The sequence below is a fragment of the Larus michahellis genome, chromosome 2, assembly GCF_964199755.1.
Source record: "Larus michahellis chromosome 2, bLarMic1.1, whole genome shotgun sequence".
NCBI lineage: Eukaryota > Metazoa > Chordata > Aves > Charadriiformes > Laridae > Larus > Larus michahellis.
In genome coordinates this window covers 16,011,632-16,031,054 of record NC_133897.1, presented here as the reverse complement: position 1 = coordinate 16,031,054, position 19,423 = coordinate 16,011,632, and the positions used below count along the sequence as shown (strand labels likewise).

At 39.5% G+C, this 19,423-nt stretch overlaps 1 protein-coding gene across 26 annotated transcripts in view; it reads right to left on the bottom strand.

Annotated features, from left to right (window-relative positions):
- Nucleotides 1-19,423, bottom strand: part of PARD3 (par-3 family cell polarity regulator) — a 460,486-nt gene that overhangs the window by 132,048 nt on the left and 309,015 nt on the right. For all 26 annotated transcript variants that reach the window (XR_012585424.1, XR_012585425.1, XM_074574241.1 and 23 more), the window contains 2 exons: nt 15,655-15,882; nt 9,624-9,840 (listed from right to left, as the gene is read on the bottom strand). Coding sequence is in view for 24 of the 26 variants with exons in the window: in XM_074574241.1 (XP_074430342.1) it covers nt 9,624-9,840; nt 15,655-15,882 (445 nt within the window). In the remaining 2 variants the exon portion in view is untranslated. The remainder of the gene's footprint in view (nt 1-9,623; nt 9,841-15,654; nt 15,883-19,423) is intronic.

Sequence of the window (19,423 nt, the reverse complement as noted above, 5' to 3'; positions counted from 1 at the left end):
CCGACATAATGAGTCTGATCTACTGCAGTGCATAGCAATCAGGTCTTTGCACTTGTAAAAGCAGCTCCTTGATACAGAAGTCATTCTACACAATCTCTAAAAGACATTTTTGTATATGATATACTTCAAATTTTGTTAGTATTTTGGAATTAGGTAAATATACACTAAATCATCAGTAACTGGACAAATTGCTAAGAACAGAACATCCACACCGCTATTTTGTACTTCAACACAAAGGCGCTGTCTCAAGAAATCCTTGAGCTGCAGATCACGGAAAGCCTGGAAGACAAACCTGGGAAGAACTGCTATGCTGTTACCCTGATGTCCCTGATGTGGTACCTCACACTTGGCAGCTTCTCCCGACCACTGTCAGAGACACAGTACTGGGGTACAGGGACTTACCGGGTATTATTCAACTCTGTGTCACTATATTCTTATGTTCTTACATTAAACTCTACCGAACATGGAAGGAATTAAAAAGAATACTTTCTCCCTCTTCAAAAGTAATATAAACTCTCTTCTTTTGTGACTGGCTGAACTACAAATGGCTGAGGTTTTACTTGTTATCTGTATTTCGACATGAAAATGAAAAGTATCAGCATTAACGCAACACAAATTTTATGTTTTTAGTTAAAAACCAGGTGACATTTTCTGGTTTTGGATGAAATATTAGAAAGGAAGATTTCCGTAGACTGTTTCATCCTCATTCCCAAAGAAATAATCACCTTTCTAGCTCAGTGGATCATATCAGACATTATTAGGTATCGTATCAGCCAATCAAGCTTGGTATCCTAATAGTTGCCAGTCCAAGACAATTTAGAGTAAGATGCTTGGAAGCATAGTAAAAAGAACAGATAACTTCTTCCTTAACCCTTGGCGTGCAATGGGCCGCTTACAGTCACAAATGCATGCTTAGCTGTGTTATTTCCTATATTCTTGGTTGTCAAGGAACTGTGGGGGCAGTAAGTCCCTGAGAGTAATCACACATTACAAAACTCCTTCAAAATTTAAACTTTTTGGATTACAATCTTATTGTACATCCACATGCTTTTGCTTTATGAGAAGGATAAGGACATGTTGATTGATTCAGATTTTTTTGTACCAGTGATCATTCAGTGTATTTTGTTCCTATCTCCTCTTACCGAGGACAAAGACTTTTCCGCAGGAGCATCATTAAGCGCTGGAACAGGCTGCCAAGAGAGGCTGCCGAGTCTCCATCCTTGGAGATATCTGAAACTCAACTGGGCGTGACAGTCAGCAAGCTGATGAAATGTTGAAGCTGGACTGCTGTGAGCAGGAGTCAAACCAAACAGAGATCCCTTCCTGCCTGAATCACTCTAGGAATGTAGTATTTTCAGTATCTCTTCAGTTCCTCCTAATTCTATCCCTTTTTTCTTCCAGAAGAAGTCATCAACGGATTCAAAGTGGGGGAAATACTATTTGCATAGCCCATTGGCATTGTGTTTCTAATATTTCTTCCTCTCTTATTTTTTCTACCAAACTCTTGTACCTCTCATTTTTCCCTGAAACAACAACTTAAAAGCCTAAATAAGCCCTCTGAATGCCTCATACGGCATTCAGAAAGAATTAATAAGAAAATGTACTATTTTCTTACTGCATTCAGGGAAATGCAAGGTCATGCCTTATACTCATTATTTTCTTACTACATTCAAGGAAATGCAGGGGCTCACAGACTATTTCTGTTCCGGTATATTCTATTCCAGAAATCATACTGGCTTGTACTCATTTTGCCATTTCTACTGAAGCGTTTTATAACTCTGTCTTGAATGACTATTTCTCTGCACAACAGTAGGACACGTGGAAATCCTAACAGGAGGCATCAGCCTGCCAAAGCCCCGCGAATACAGACTGTTGCTCCCAAGAAGTGAAAAGCAGTAGTAAGTCGGAGCTTTGCCTTTTCGAAAAGGATCAGCTGTCCTGCAGCTGCCAACTTAAGTACCTCAAGTAACCATGACTTAATAGTCTATGTCACCTTCATATAAAAATATATTAAGTTGCATTAATTTTCATTAAAGATAACGTTCCTATTCCTGTTTTTAAAAAGGATTTTCAAATAAGACTTTGCTTTAAAAACATAATCTACAGGATTCGTAATGTATACCGATGTACAGGTGCTATCAGGAGCAAATTAAATCTCCAAAGAACATTTCCAACAGATAATGAAACAAATGTCACTAATAGAGCTTTTCATCTAACAGACCCTTCACGTCTCCAGACAGTATTTATTTACCATACTTTTTTAGGGAGTAGCACACCGCCTAGTTAGTCTTCAATTATCACATCAGGTGGAGGAAAAAATCCTATTTCTATAGGAACTAAAACTGAAATTGACTTTGAATCTCTGAACTGTCAACAAATTCTTCTCTGAAAAGGCCTGCTTTGCAGAGATTATAAAGTAGGTGTCATCCTCGACATTCGCGCTCTATATTCATCCAGCGGGCCTGAAGAGGAGCTCCGCACAACGCCGGGCAGGATCGCGGAGGGCTCAGCTGTCACGCCGCCTGCCTCCCTCGCTTGCTTTGCAGGCAGAGACGGTGCTGTAGGTGTCAAAGGTTCTCTATTTAAACTCACTGACAAGGAAAGGAAGGATACTGAGAGAATATGTTAGCAGCCACTATGAACTCGTTTCTAGTAACAGGTCATCCTGACACTTATTTCTGGATGTTAGAAACAAAAGCCCTGATTCTATTCAAATTTAAAAAAAACCCACCACATACGATATATCCCCATCAGATTTACAAGTTCAAGATTTACCCTGGGAAAATCCAGTGTTAAGAATACATACAGCAAAGCCCTGCTTTCCGTCAGAATGACAAACTAGAAAGCCACATACGATTATGTTAAGCTCTCACTTCAAATCTCCTTCGCACAATCACATACCACCGCTTGCTGTGTTTCGTTTAAAAGTCATAGAGTTTACTAACCACTTAATGAAGCCACATTCCTTAAATCCCTGACAGATTTTGTGCGGTTGTTTGGTTTAGAAACACGAATTTGCCATTCCACTGCCCCTCGCCCCAATGACATCTTAGTCAAAAACCAATGCGTTTGGGGACTGCTGGCAATGAAACACACATTTCCATTTCCCCGAAGCAAGTGATTCCACCAAGCAGCAGGAAACAGGAAGGCGAAAAAGTGAGGAGAGGAAGGAAGGAGGATGGCTTGCCTTTCCAAAAAAGAACAGCTATTTTCAATCGCCCTTATCTCTTTCAGTCCCTTATATTTACTTTTAATTGGAAAGAAGGAAGTGAAGAATATGAAAATGCTTTGAAAGACATTTATAAGAGTCCTGGGTAATTGTCTGGATCAAAGATGACAATTTGCCGCATGGCTGATTCCATTTGAAAGGCTTTTCTGATTCTGTGCATCCCAGGGGCTGGCCGAACCTTCAAAAACGGGTAAGGACAAAGTAGCCCAGAGCAGTGCAGGACAAGAAGGTGCCATTAGCAGTATCCAGCTTGCAGCCAGGATGAGGACTGTGCTCCTCCTCTGAATCTTGAAAAGGCAGCATGCTTAGACGCTGCATCTAGGACTGTAGTGGGTCGCACATTTTCTAGCTGGTGGCAGAAGAAGGGAAGCAGATGTGGACTTAATGACAGTAGTGCCAGCTGGCTCTTAGTAGTAGCAGGCGAAAACCGGAGCACAAATGGCCCCAGATTCCATTTACCTGAGCAGCGACCCAGCTCAGTGTTTCTGATGAAAGTCTCAGCACAAGCACCACAAGCTGTCGGTGACGTTCTCCGATCAGCATTAGCAAACCCAGGCGCAATTCAGTGTGCGAGCAACGAGCTTCCAAGTTTGAAATGATACAACCGACAGGTGTTTAAGCCTGTTAAGGGGTTTAACCTCCTCCTCTATGCTCTAAGGCTCAAGATTTATGGTGTTTTGTGCCATGAGCAAAGGACGAAAGAAAAAAAAAATACTTCCAACTTCCACAGCTCGTTCCCATGTTTTCTATTAAGTCCGTACATCAACGTCATTCACCAATACAAAGTCCTATTAGTTATGCTTCCAAGGAAAATGACATTATTACCGCTTCTTAAACTACTGAATGATGAAAATCAGACTACAGATTTTATTTTATCAATTTGAGGTATTTTCCAGTCCTGTTGATTAGGGTGTAATTCAACAGTATTTTACACAACTCAGATACCTTTTTGTCATGTGCCTGCCTAAAAGTCTGAAGGTTGTTATTAGATGAAAGAGAAAGAAGGTAATTACTAAATCAATGGTATAACCCTTGTGATTTGCTTTTCATCTCCTAACAGACATTACGATGAGAAAACTCAAATGAAAACCAGAGTAGGCAACACAAGGAAGTCATGTAACAAGCAGCAGTAATCCATGCAGGCTATTCTCCCAAATGCCCAGTCGGAGGTCTCAGACGGCTAATGTGGTTGAAATGCGTAATTCAAAGCTACAAATAGTATGTTTATGAATCTGGACATGTTCAGTGCACCTTGGAAGCAGCTGTTGGGGGGGGGGGGAGGAGGGGGAGGAGAGATAACGGTATATCAGATTTCAGCTAAACAAGGTTGCAAACGAAATTATCTATTTCCTCTCACAGAACTGGAAGATACAACACTGCAAAGCTCCTAGTAATCATTTTAAATGTAATTAAAACTAATTAGGATTAGATTTTAATGGCAATCTGGCAATATTACATTTGCATTGGCTATCCAGTGCATTGACTTACCCACCTGTATGCTACAACAGTTAAGAGAGGAATTAAAGATCAGTCACTATACATTACGGCTTTACATTTATATCAACATTAAAGGCCAGATCTTGAAATACACAGCCTCCAGTACTAAAAACAAATATGCACATGATTACTATTAAGCATACTGTCTTGTTCCATGAACTTCAACACATGGTGCCTTTTGTTCCTGTTGAAAAGTTATGTTTATGTGGGACTGAGGTATTAATTCCTACAGTAGAAAATTTACTTACTTCATATAACATACTTATCTGCAGTTGCTTCAAATTATGTTACAACCATTTCATAAGCAACCTCCAAAACCAACGCAGATACTTTCTTGCTTAAACTCAAGGTTAAGACACAACGTGTACATCACCCCCCATCTTTTGTTCTCCTCAGCAGTTCCCCAAGTAAACTCAAACATACTACTTGTATCTGCAAATCCATTTTTATCCGATCATATTGATGTCTACTTGTTTATTATCAGGCAATGACTGTCCCTACCGTGGGCTAGGTAGCTTGGCCTCCCATCCTCCCTTTGGAAACTCAAAGCTGCTTTTTCCCCTCCTTATTCTCAATAACTTGGTAGTTTTCAGTTTCTTCTAAAGATGTTATTCCTCAGATGCATCCTTTTCTAAGACTGATCACTTGCTGGACATAATTTTTCTATCATAAAACTTTCCAATGAGATTTTCTCCTATACAAATTCCTCAGTAAGAGCATGGCTCTTACCTTGCAAGTAAGACAAATTCCTCCCAAAAGTGATGCCACTGTCTTACAGAACCACAGTTCATGGGTGGCCACGGAGGAAAATTATCCATGGCTTGAGGAAGCTGGAGAAAGATGTGGAGCTACCACTTCACTTACTTATCACATATTAGTGCACCAGTCCAGTCACCCATCTAGAAACAATATCCAAGCTTCTACACTGGGAATAAGCGTGAATGAAGTACAGGGATCTTAAAAGATCAGCTGCACCACAGTAGGGTGTCATTTCATCACTGCCCAAAACCTGCAAATAAGAACAATCTCGAATCTTCCTATCTTACATCCTGAGGGCACCCACGTGCATAAATGAAAATACCCTGGACACGACAGGGGCAAGAGGAGGCGAAAAGAAGGAAGCATGTACAATTTTTCTCTCTGAGGAGAGGAATGCCAAAGAATTGCACGACACAGAAGCCCATCAAATTAATGTATCCCTACCGGCACTAATTACAGGTGCACTGTTTGAAACTGCGAAGCCTCTTTCTTAAGGCAACATTACAATGACATATTTATCAACTGATTGTTTTTGTCAGGTTGATTCTTATCAAGAAGCAAAATCTATACTTAAAAACAAACAAAATCAGACTCAGAAACAAGTAAACATATTTTAGATTGCACTTGGGGAAGCATACAGCTTTTTATAAACTTTGGATGTCAAAACATATATCCACTCAAGCTTTCTTAGTAGTGAAACACAAAAACTAGCAGAACTTCATATCAGCTTCCCAAAAACTATTTGCACAGCTGGCAGTGGCCACCCAGGCACCCCGTAAATGCCAGCAATGAAGAAAGAACTGCACAGACTCTCATTCGGTACGAGATAACAGCCACAGGACATGGCACATGGGCCTACTGAAGGGATAAGAAAGACAAGAATGATGCAACTGTTCAGATAAAACAAATCCATTCAGGTGTAAAGCAAAGCTCTGCAGCACCTCCATCTCCTCCAATAGAACAGTATTTTTGTTCAACACTTTCCTAGGTTAACTTTTGACCTATATTCATCTGTGAAGAGAAAGGGACTTCCCAGACAAATGACAAATTTAAATAAATTATTCTGTTCTGCCCTGAAATGTCAATTTGAAAAAAGAAATACACGCGTGCTCAGACGGATTTATTTCACAGTGAGAAGGGTGAACTTTCAGACTGTCCACAGCCCAATGTCAGCAAAGGTTCTCTGGAAATAAGGGGAGCTGCGCGTGTCAGAGCTACACAGGCTGCACCCTGTGTTTTATACAGTGCTCCTTCATGGTTAGGTCAACCCTGTTTACTATGTTTGGTAAGAGCAGTAAAACAATGGAAATGTTTAAAAGAGTCACTTGTGATTTTTAACCTGCCAGCTGAATCATCCAGGGATTTCTTGGAAATGATGACTAGATGCTGGAGGATAAATGTAACCTGGGGTTCTCTAGTAGGAGTTTCCATCTCACAGTACAGTTTAATGAAGATCCAAGTAGCAAATCCTAAGATTTTAACTGAAGGCAAGGAGACTTATTTTTATACATCACGTAGATTCCACTTTATGAGCTGCCAGTTTGCATATAGGCAGTAAAAAGCCCCTTGGCTAAACACAGGCATCGGAATAAATTGTCAGTTAACAGTAATTTCATCCCACAACTGTTCTCGCCCATACAACCTAATGAAGAAAGATTATTTTAAGATAAGAGAACCGAAAAGGAAGAAAAAAAGTAGAAACGGAGAAAAGAAAAAACTACAAAGAAATCACAATGTTGCACAGAACCAAAACATCCAATTATGCTTTGATCAGGGCTTGAATTTTAGATGTTACTGTCATCATTAGTTTCTATCGCACAACCTCTTTCAGTGATTACTTGATATCTATGATATATGTCAGATGTACAGAAAAACAAAGCATGTTATAGGCAGAAGTAGTAGCTTATCTTGCAGACATAATAAAGCCCATCTCTCAAACACTATTGAGAAGCCTGTCAACAAAGCAAATCAAGCACCGAGTGGAAATGAGGCATAGTGCTTAATTCCTTCAATCAGCATTTTCCTGCTTGCCAGGAGCATCTCTCTTGGGTGGGCTGACAAGGCGCAAGCTAATTTACAGATCCAGGAGGAGTCAACTGCATCTGGATAGCACTGCTCCCACGTTAATTAAGAGGAGACTGAAAAGTAAAGTTCACTCAGAAATGGTAGTGAGGGAAAAAAATACCTCAAGAAAAATGTTGACTGTTATGAAGAGCAAACAACAAAGTGATCATCAGATCTTCCCATCAGTCAAATTACTGCTGGTTCCAGATTAAAGATTTCTGAAGTGTTATATCCAGCATACAGATAAGCTTACTTCCTATTTAGCTGGGAGCACCTGATTAAAAATGGTATTAATTCCCACTTTTACACTTGTTTCCATCTAGAGCTTTCCAAGACGCATGGGAACAGCAGACATTAGGCTCTAAGGCTGGAGGGCAGAGAGGAGCTGACGAGCCCCGCATCGAGCCGGCTCTCTGGAACGTGAAGGCTCCTCTCTTTGGATAGGACCCTCTGCAAGTCAACCCTTTGCCTGCGCACCAAAGCTTGCAAGATGAAGCAGCTATCTCACAGGTCCTCTAGGTACTGAGAATGTCACACAGGAGGAAACTGAGGACCGAGGAGCTGCCTAAGCTTTCTAGATGCTGGAAACACTTTCTGACTGAACTACTGAGATAGCACTCGTGGTATCCAATAAGCTACTTAGAGCTCATTATCATGTATAATGCACCTCAATTTTACCTCTCATTTCTGCTGTATAAAAATGGCAAGACTGCAAAAAAGAACGAGTCAGCGTTTCGTATCTCCTACCTTCCACCATCCCCCCGCGCGGGATGCAACTCTTCACTCCAGGCTGGAATTTAGGCATGCAAACACCCAGGAGATGAGGACATCTCCGTGGGACTTGCAGGTGACCAGGCTGAAGAACTCTCCTCCTATCTGACATGTGGGACTGTCTCCTACGACTCTTTTGGTGTTCTGTGGCATATGCTGTCTAACAACCTGATATTATTTTGTGTTTTCTAAGTGCATTTTCTAACTAATGTTTTCTAATGAACTAATTTTCTTCCTAATTAACTAATATTTTCTAATTAACTAGTTTTTCTAATAACTAATTTTGTAATACAACTCACAGACACAGAACAACTCTCAAGAACCTATGCAGTTACAACCTAGGTTCCATTAATGTTTTACAGGATAAAGAAGGTAACAGGATGAAAGTTAACTGAAGCTCCACTTACATGTTTTCAGAGGAGAATCATTGTTAAAAAATCTTTAAAATACTACTGGTATCTCACTTCAAAATTAAATAATGAATCACTGCATATACAAAAGAAAACAAACACTGCCTTAATATTGTTTTTTCTTGGAAATATATTTATTTACTCTAGCAAGCTAAAAGAAAGACTGATTTTCTTGCTCTCTCACCCCTTCCCACAAGTGATCAAAGGTGTTTGTCATGTTTCACTATTTACCCAGAACAGCAGGGCGTCCCTCAGCAGTCTGCTCCTTTCAGATATCTTATGTCTGCTGGAAAGACGATGCCTTTCAAAAAAACTCACTGCTTGGTAAAAATCAGGTCTTTCACTGACCCCTTCTCCAGACTGTGGATTCTCAGAGCACACAACCTTATTTAGGTCCTGTTTTCCTTGAGAGAAGCATGCTGTTTTTCAGTCTCAAACTGACTCATATCATGCCTCCATGATACCAAACAGTCTTAATAGTAAAGCAAAGAAAAACATTCATTTAGTAACATGTAAGCTTTGGGTACAGTATTAGCACAGTTTAAGGAAAAAAAAAACACCACCCAAAATTGTTTGACCTGTCAAAGAATATGTACAGTACTTAGATATCACCAAAGACTCTTCCCAAGACAAAGCAGTTTGTTGCTTAAAACCACTTTTTCCTTTGTAGCCCCTGTAGTCTGCCAGCCATCTCCTTCTCTTCCATTCTGAGCTGCTCCCCTTTCATGACACCACCCGTAGGCTCAAAAATGGAGAGATCAGGCAATACACACCATGTATATTTGCATAGTAAAATACGGCCTCAGCAAACAGTCACAATATAAATGAATAACTGAAAGATGAAACTTCTTTTTATAATTTATTCTACATTTGATTGATTGCAAAGCACCTACCTGAACATGTCTCCTAAGCCTTTCAGCATTCCTTTCTTTGCCTTAATTTTATCCTTCTCTTTATCTCGATCTTTCTTCTTTTCCTTTCCAGCCTTTTTTCTGTCACTTTTATCTTGGCTTCCATTCATCTGTCTCTCCAATGAGTGGGACGGCTGGTCGCTTGCTGTGGACACAGATTCTCTACCAGATCTTGAGCTCTCCTCTGTGTCTTCCTCCACTGAAAGCACATATTCAGAAACATCAGTGGGACAAGAACAAACAACAAGGGCAGGCTTTTTGGTGTACTGCATAACGTATTTTGAAGCAGGATATATGCACAACCACAAAATATTTTTTTTTTTTTAAATAAAAAAATCAGTATCTGCTGATGTGGGGATTTCCTGGACTCCCAGAAGCAAGGAATTCACCTCTGCAGAACACTGCAAAACACGATTCGTGCTTTGTGGGTACTCGGAATAATGTATGGATTAATGAAGAGGATTAGCAAGGTGATGTTAATTGGCCCTTTTTGTTTCAGTATCTAAATCAGTTGAGGAGAGCTTCAGAAATATCTGCAAGAAGAAAAACAGCAGTGCAGCATGCCCTGTCAGTAAATTTCTAGTAATATTATCATAAAAATATGAAAGTCATTAAGGACTGTTAACCCTCAGTACAAGCCTTAATAGACTTTTTCTTCTGCTGCAAGTAACATAATGGTTTTGTCACACTACTTCATTTCCTGGGGCCATTTAAAACACATCATGCACCATGATTTTTATTCTCGGTTTTATTCTTGGTTGAGATGGGGTAGCCTGGGAGGTTCGGGTGGGAAGATTCCATCCAGTGGAACACGTGAAATTCTTTAAGGGCAGATAACACGTTCCTTCTCTGTTTCTAATCCGAGACCAAGACTCCAAGAACCCTGAAGTATACCCAAGGTTAGATTTAACAGAACACACGTATTTCAGAAAATTTGAAAGAAAAATGACCAAAAGAAGCAATCCATTCAAAAACTGAAAACTCCTCCAATAGCTTAGTGAGAAAGAGATGATACACCTCAAGCTCATGGGTCAGAATCTTGCGACCATTTTGACTTAACTTAAAGCCAACACTGCATGGCTGGTGAAGCTGTGACCATCCTTCCAGGAGCTCTAATATTTCATATCATCACACTATAAGTAGGGCTACACCATCTCCCAATTTTCCAACAGACAGCATGAAGCAACAATTAGGATCACGGATGCATACTTCGCGCTGTCCCCTGTAGCTCTAATGAATACAAAGGCTCCAAACAACTTTTGGCAGTAGAAGTTGAAAAATATCGTTTCACTTTACATATACACAGTCTATGGAAAAGAAAATTTTTTTAATACTCAGTAAGATTTGGAAATGGCCACAGCTTATAGAAGGAAAAAAGAATCATTTTTTAGTTTAGCATATGTTTACTACTTCTCATTATTAATCCTACTGATTTGATTGTTTCTCAACCTCAGTGACTCTTCTACAGCCAATAGAAGTGTGTTAATTCTTTAGAAATTTCTCATACACAGACTACTGTAGAATATAACTTGCTTTTCTTAGTCATCATTCATATTCACCTTAGAAGTGATGCATTGAACATGAAAAGTCTACAAATCATTGACTGGAAGCCATTTGTTATTGTCTCTTCTCTCTCTCAGATACTTGCCTGCAAAATACTGTTTATTCATTAATATTTTACAAGACACAGACCTGTCCAATAGACTTGGTACTTATTCACTGAGTATCCCAAGATTTCTATACATATTCTCCAACCCTGGAAGATCACATAAACACATTTCAATAAAAACATACCATGTCAGATAAATCTCAACATTAATAACTATTTTTGAATCTCAACTAGTACTCTGAAGTACAAACCACCAGGAAAAAAAGGCAGAGAAAAAAAATAACGGACAGGTCTCAGTATTTTATGTTAACTTGTCTTCAGGACTGCTATGAGTTAAGGGATGATACAGCTTCTCAATTGTAGGCCCAGTTTTAATATTTGGATAATTGTATTTTAGAAAATTAATAGGCCTGTCCTGTACATGCCTCTGTACTCACTGTACTTGTACTTTTTTTGGTCACGGTGTTTCTTAATCAGTGTCTGGAATGATATTTAGTTATTATTAAAAGAGTAGTGGAAAACTACTTTGGAATAGAAATGCTAATTTTTTGCATGTTAATTTATAGCTACAATCTGTTCCAGTTAAAACCAACTAGACATTTAAAAGATTGTACTTGCATACAAATATAATTAGTAAAAAAATTGCATTAAATGTCTGACAAATTTTGAAGTCAAATGTTTATTTGGTACTCCATTGCTAGAAATTTAAAGATTAATCAGTGTTGACCTATGGTTGTTCATGTTCATATAACAATACATTAAATTAATTCTAAATATGTATTAAGTGTACTGTGCTATGCTGAGTTGCTGAACAACTTGTCATAACACTGCCTCCTCTTATTATTTATTTTGCATATTCTATGGAGATAATATTGCATCCTTTCCACACTTATGCTGCAATAAATATTTGTCTATCATACGCAGTTTGCTTGCAATTAACTCCGTAGCTTGGACCGAGCCCTGTGAACTAGGATTTCTGTTCTTCCGGAGTAAACGCTGGTGTCTCTACTGCAGTAAATAGATTTCCAGTTTTCTTAAAAGGACTCAACATGAAGAAACTTGTTTCACTTTTATGCAGCACAGTTATTCTGCAATTAACATACACCTAATTACTAGTGTTTAGAACAAATGCAAATGCTGCTCAATTAAAATTCAAGCCCAGCCTTCAAATGAAACTTCTGATTTTTGTTAAGTTGCAGTAATGACATTAGGTTACTGCAAAACGCAGAATGTATTTGTTTTGGTGCTGTTATTTCCTTCCTTTCCAGCAACCTCCTGCCTCCCCTTTCAGGCTGCTGAAGCCAAAAAAATAAATTGGAGTATACTTTAAACATCAATTAAACCTGAAAACTGGTGTCATTTCATGAACCACACTGTACTATGGAGAACTACACAAACAGGTATTATGAAGCTATTCTCCTAATTAGGCCATAAAATGGAAAAGATGCACATGAGGAATCAAAGCTCCTTAACGTGAAGCTATTTTGCCACTAAGCTTCCAGGCCTCTGATTGTGATATTTAATACAGCCCTAGATTCTAGCAATTAAGATTCAGCAAAAGATTAGAAAGCTTTGTCGCTCTCTCCCAGTCCAAATGCCTTGTTCTCATTTAAGACATTAAAGATAAACATTTTGCTTCCAGTCAGCTATTTCAAGTATTAAGGAAAGAAAAAAAACCCAAAACAAGACACCAAAAAAAAAAAAAGGCAGGAAAAATGATCTGCAAAAGCTGAACAGCCACACCTTTCCACAAATGTTAGTTTTTTACAGCTATTAAAACTCACACACATCTTCTCAAATACTTTTTAAAATGTTACCCCAGAACTGGTCACTGCTATTTGATTTTCATCCTACATTTAGTAATTTAATAGCATGTTGTTCTAAGGATAGCAAGTACATCCAGAAGAGCGTCAGCCCCTTCGCCACACATACTACCTGGATCTTTATAGCTTTTGTATATGGGGTGATGACATATTAACAATTCCTCTATACAATAAATTGCAGTGCTATTATTTGCTACTCCAAAGAGGATCACTGTCTGGAAGAAAGATGCACTCTTAGCACTGAAACACTTGGAGGAGAAAGGGGGAAAAATTCAAGTAAGACAAATGGATCCAACCTCAAGGGCATCAGCAAATTGACCACCAACATGTTTGCCTGGGTTTTATAATGAGAGAAAGCCACATTTTAATTTCAAACAATTATGGAATAATTAAATACAATTAAAAAAAACTTAGGCAATGTCATTACGGCAGCAGTGAGGCATTAGTTACGTTAGGACCAGATTGTTAAATTAACTTCTACATATTTGTATGTGCCCAGGCTTTGTCCAGCTGAAGACACCATTTGGTAAATTCTCTGAAATCTGAAGCCACATATAATTTACACAAAGTGGAGCAGACTGCAGTGCTTTCAGTTTTAACACAGATACAGAAACGTTTTCCGAAAGATAGACCTGAGGACCTAGCATTTTGTGCTGCTCCCAGGCAACGTATGGCTGGGCCAGCTCCCATGGCCACCGTGAGAAGGACACAACCTAAAGGACTGAATTCTGTCCAACCAACTTACTACATTTGCTTTGCTACTTATCTGCTTCTATTAACCTGGCACTGCAAATTTCCAGATTACTCATTAGATGTCTATTATAATATATGGAAGGTATTAAAACACAAGTAACTCAACACAACGCGCGGTTCTATGCACATAGCTTGGTGACACTTTGCTCAGCCCCTTTACCATGTGAGATTTGAGAACAGCCTCGCTCTTGCCCTCCCATGTCACTGAGGTGGCTCTTGGTGCACCAGTGTTAGACGACTTCATCCATACAGAGAGATGAGGGCAAAGACTCACCCCATGGCATTTCGATTTCAGCCAGAAGGCTTTGTCTGATTTCTGTTTCTCCCATGCAAAGGTCACAAAGACCACCAAATACTTCCTTGCTACTCTCTATGCATTGCATCAACAAGCTCAAAACCCCTTACAGTAATCTGGTAAACCTATATTCACCTAGAAGTGTTTCAGGACAGCAGTTTTGCTATATTTTTGACCAAATGAAGTTAAACCATCTGTAACTTCTGGAAAAGCCTTGGATATCTGATGCCTCAAAACAAGATATTACTATCGGTGGGCTCACACCAAACAAGGCCTTCGAGAAAAACATGGTCTTATGTCCCAAAAGACCATAGGGTATGCAATCTGGGAGAATGATCAGGATCACTACGCATTTTTTCTACCTATTCTTCTACTGGCCAGAAATAGATTGACAGCCCGCAGCACCAGACCAGCATTTAGCCTCACTGCTGCGTGAAATTGCTAGGTGCTGGAAAAGCGAAGCAGAATTAATTCTGTCCGTAACCACCTTTGAGAAAAGTGACTGGCAAAATGACCTCCCTTTCAGTCTCAGAACACTTTTAGAAAGAGGCAGATTAAAAAAAATAAAAAAGCAAAGAGTTTTAAAAAAATAAAAGAGTGATTACGCAAGTAGCTTATAAAAGAATATCAGGGAAAGACGCTTATGAAATAGACTTTCTGAAACTAAAAAATTTAAAAAGAGCAGAGTGAAAATCTCTTCTCAAGCTTTTTCTGTTAGCATTCAGGCTAAATATTTTACTACTTCAACCCTCCCACCATCATCTTCATTCATAAACTTTTAACTAGCTGCAGGTTGATTGAAAAAAATTCTGCTGGTGTGTGACAAGTTGAAAGTAGTGCAACATGAAGGTTAAAAATTCAATGATTTTAATACAACCCCTGATTGAGGTAATTTACCATTCATACTATTTTCATTCAATAGAAGTTGTCATTTTACCAGCCCATTCTTATACAGTTCAATAATGATAAGGTTAGCTTTGAAGTGATTCTTTTATGTTAATGACATTCTCCACATGTTGGGTCATACTTCGGGTTAAAGAACTGAAAATGTAAATGAATGCCCATTAGGGTGGGTAATAGCTGATCATTAACTTTATATTTTATTAGATCTGCCAGCCTTACTCACTCTAATTAAAGGACAGTGATTTCTTTTTTTCCCCCAGACACTACAAATGTACTCTTTCAAAGTTAGATGCACATATTTTTGTAACATAAATTCAGTGGGTTTTTTGTCTTTCTGCATAATTTTTTCTCTAATTTACATTAGTAAATTAATTAGCTGTCTTACAGAAAATTTTCATAGCACTTTAAGTAAACACACTCCTAATAATCTTATTTCAGAAAGGAAGGAAGCTGCAGAGTATTCCAATCTGTTAATGCATATGAAGGGAAAAAGCCTGGAAAAAAAATTGATGGAGAGAAGGTAGCTCTATTCTTTAAAAATCCTAAAATTACCTTCTACTAATTTTAATCACCTTAAAGGAATTAACCTATGTTGTTAGCATTTTTTATGCACGGCAATAGTTTACTTACAAGTTTCCATGCCTTCATCGTCATCGTCTGCTACAGGTTTATCATACGATTTGTCTATGGCAGCTCTGAAGCTCTCATTGCAGCCTCGTCCTCGGATAATTCGCGGGCGCGGGCGGTGGAAGGGAATATCACCATTCAGAGTCACCTCAGCAACGGCTGTCTGCAGGCTTTCTAATGAGCTGGATTTCTTCAGACCTAATGAAGGCCCCACATCTCTGGTTGGGGAACCTTAGCGATTCCGGGGGAAGAAAAAAAAAAAAAAAAAGGTAATTAGAATTAGTATTGAGAACTGCATGCTTGATTATGCATATCCATCCCGAAAGTCTTTGGGGACCCACTTCACATTATTCACATCATCTCTCAGTAATCTGCAGGGAATTCTCTGCAGATTTGTTGGTCTCAGAAGTGAATGAGGACGTCAAGTCATAGTCAACGAAACCAACAACATTAGCAATGTCTGGCTTTTCGAATCAGTGAAGAGAGACCAACATCCATTACTATTATTTTAACAATTTGAACGATAAAGTAATCGTGGGGCTTAAAAATACAGCTCATAAAACCAGCAGAGATACATATCTTCCGGCATCAAACAAAGCTATTAATTATTTTTGTTTTGAGCAGAAAATTTTATCTGTACTAGCAACTGATGAACAGGGAGCGGATTATGGGCACGAATCCTATTATGTTTAGAGTAACAGTCTTGCAAAGTAGCCTGACTTCTGGCTTCAAGGAACATGCTCTTTGCTTCTAATTGAGTTTTAAAGACTTGCATCGAATTGCTAACAATTTCATAATGAAATGCTTCTGAGAAATATCAGTTGACTTGCTGGGATTTTGCAAAGTTTAAAAATATCTGTGGAAAGGACCCAATTAGTCAGGCAGTACCAGTTATCCAGCTGGAAAAGAAAGGGATTGCTGGCAGCCACCCGGTTGATGTCTGGGCAGCACTACAGCTGGGGCCGAGAGCAGCTCTCAGCGCCGCAGCACGGCCGCAGGTGTGCCAAGAAAACCCCAGACAGTATTCTGCAAAAGTCTTTCCCCATCCCAACTTTTCTTCTCAGGTTTGTGGACTAAATGTCTAGCCTCTGTTTTTAGACACAACACAGTCACGGTGTAAATCAGCTGCCAATTGCACAATTAGATCTCATATTATTGTTAAAACTGGGCGGGGGGGGGGGGGGGGGGGGAGAAATCACTGCATTTAGTTGAAGTTATTTTATTCCAAAGTGCAGTATAGTCTTGGCCAGATTTTCCAAAGGATTTGTGGCTGCAGAGAAAGATGAGGTGGGACACCATCATCACCTTCACTCCATTTCCTTGAAGTTATGATCCAGAGCCCTCGCCTAGGAAATGGAAACCCACTTTTTCTCTACGCAAAGGGAGCAGAACAGAGAAGGGTGTTGTGGCACCACAGCAGTCCCAGGTGGTGGGTTGTTACTCCATTGATATCACTATCCTCATCTGAGAGAGGCACAGAAAGATATATTTCAAAGCCAGGCAGCACTGAGAGACAGAGCCAAGAACTGTACCCTCAGGAATATCAATCAATGGGCATTTGTAAGCAAGGTCTGGTGTGAATAATGCAATAAAGGAAAATTATCTTTTTAAAGTATTTACCTCACAATAATACAAGGCTCTGGGGTTGATCCCTATATTCTGGTAGATATTAGGAGGGAGAAGAGAGACAGTATCTGTCACCGTTCTTTAACAAAGGTATGTGAAGCTACCTTACACTGGAGAAAACTGCTACTACGCTACTAAACCCAGCTTCTTTCACTGTTCATTATTGGGTGGGGAGGAAGGGGGTTGGTTGCTGGACCTACGGAAGGGACGCAGAATAGCAGCATGGCAGGTCTCCTTCTTGTTTGCTAACTTGGTATGAGGTGGAGCAAGGCAGCAAACGCTTTCATTTTCCACTCAGCTATTAAAAGTCTGAGCAATTAAGTTAAACTGAAATCCCTCAGATCAAATACATTCAAACAGCAGCTGTCAAATTATTCCCCTTCAGTTGCCCTACTGATAAGATGAACTTGTAAATAGAAACAAACAAAAAAATCCTCCTCCACAGGTCTACACAGCTCCTGCAGTTTGGTTCCCCCAGTGGTCTGGAGTCCTGCTTTTTGGACCCTTGGCCAGAAATAAACCCACCCCAATAAATTAGAAATTTTATCTTGATGAACTCACATCTCCTAGAAGAAGCCACCCTCACTCCCAGCCCGTACTTGTTGGAGGGCTGAGGGTCACGAGGACAGCTAGGGGCACAGCGCAGTGGCTGGGGTGAAGAAGAGGACCCAGCTGGGACAAGGGCGGTTGATGGCTTCCCAGCTGTGCAAACAAACTGCAGCCCAGGTTCACCAAACTTCTGAACGTGGGCTGAAGTCTAAGGCAAGTCTTTCTACGTAACGCTCTTTTTACCAAGTAAAAGAAATCCAATTTAGACACTGCCCTATAAAGCTGTCCACTTTCTAGCATATGCCAAAATCTGCTACTCCTCCACTAATGCCTGCAGTACGCAACAAATGAGATTTTGTTTTTTACTTTTTGATGGTGTATCTTGTTAAAAACAGTCGATGAGACAGGAAAAATGAATGCAACATTTTGAAAGAAAAAAAGAGGAAACAGGACAACCATATATAAACCAACTGTTTGACAGATTCAATTGCATATACAAAAGGAACGGGTATCCTCTTACACGGTAACTTACTGTAAACTTCCTTATTTCAGATTCTGCTTTGCAATCTCCTAAATGAAATACTCGTATATCTTTTCCTAATTACTGAGTGGCTCTTTTTGTAAACAGTAATTATAAAAAAGGCATTTATGTACCCATTTATGTTCATAAAGGACTTAAAAAAATCCCATTTCCTGCCACCCAGTACAGATCTCTGTGAGAACTGTATTTATGTAAGCTGTGCTTTCCCAAAGGAAAAGCTAGATGGGATATGACCTAATGTTCCTCGAGTACTGTAAAACTAATAATGGATTACAGATATGATAGGAATATTTATTGAACTTGGGTGGCCACGAACACGAATGTGGACAGGTTGCAGAATTTGAAAGAGGGAAATGTCCTTTCACAAGCAATTTAAGCACCGTGATCATAAAGCTATGTATATTTTAATACCTTCACTATCTTCTATGGCCACTTCATAGCAAGTCTGCTATTTTCAAAATATATAGTTGAGCCTCCCTGTAAATTGAGTGAGTTCAGAATTTATCACTAGAATTCACCAGCCAGAAAGTGAGTTGTTTACCCATAATCTGGTGAGAAACAGCAAACTTTCTTTAAAATGGATTCTGTTTAAAATTTATGAGTCACATCAAAACCTTGTTTTCTAAATACAAAAATGTCAGCATTTTCTTCCAGCCTTTACAGTGCTGGTGGTAATCATCAGAAATGTTATCTGCTCAGAACGAGTTCTACTCCAATTCTGACAGCAGAATTTAAAGTAGAAAAAAAGAAGAGAAAAAGACACGTCTACCTAAAGCATCTTTATATGACTGAGGGATGAAAGGGGTTCTTTTATCGTTTTTAAAATTTGAAATTTATCAAAATTTTCCTTCCCAACAATTTTCTTAACAAATATCCTTTGAGGCAGATGCATCCCCCGGTACCACAGCAGTCCTCCTCCCGTGGCTGCCGCCACGAGCGCAGGCTCCACTCAGCCGTACGGCACGGCTCTACACACCACACACCCCCATCCGTCTCCCGAGGGCTCTGGGGGATGCTCACACCACCCTTGTCAAGCACAGCCCTTTGCCCAGCACG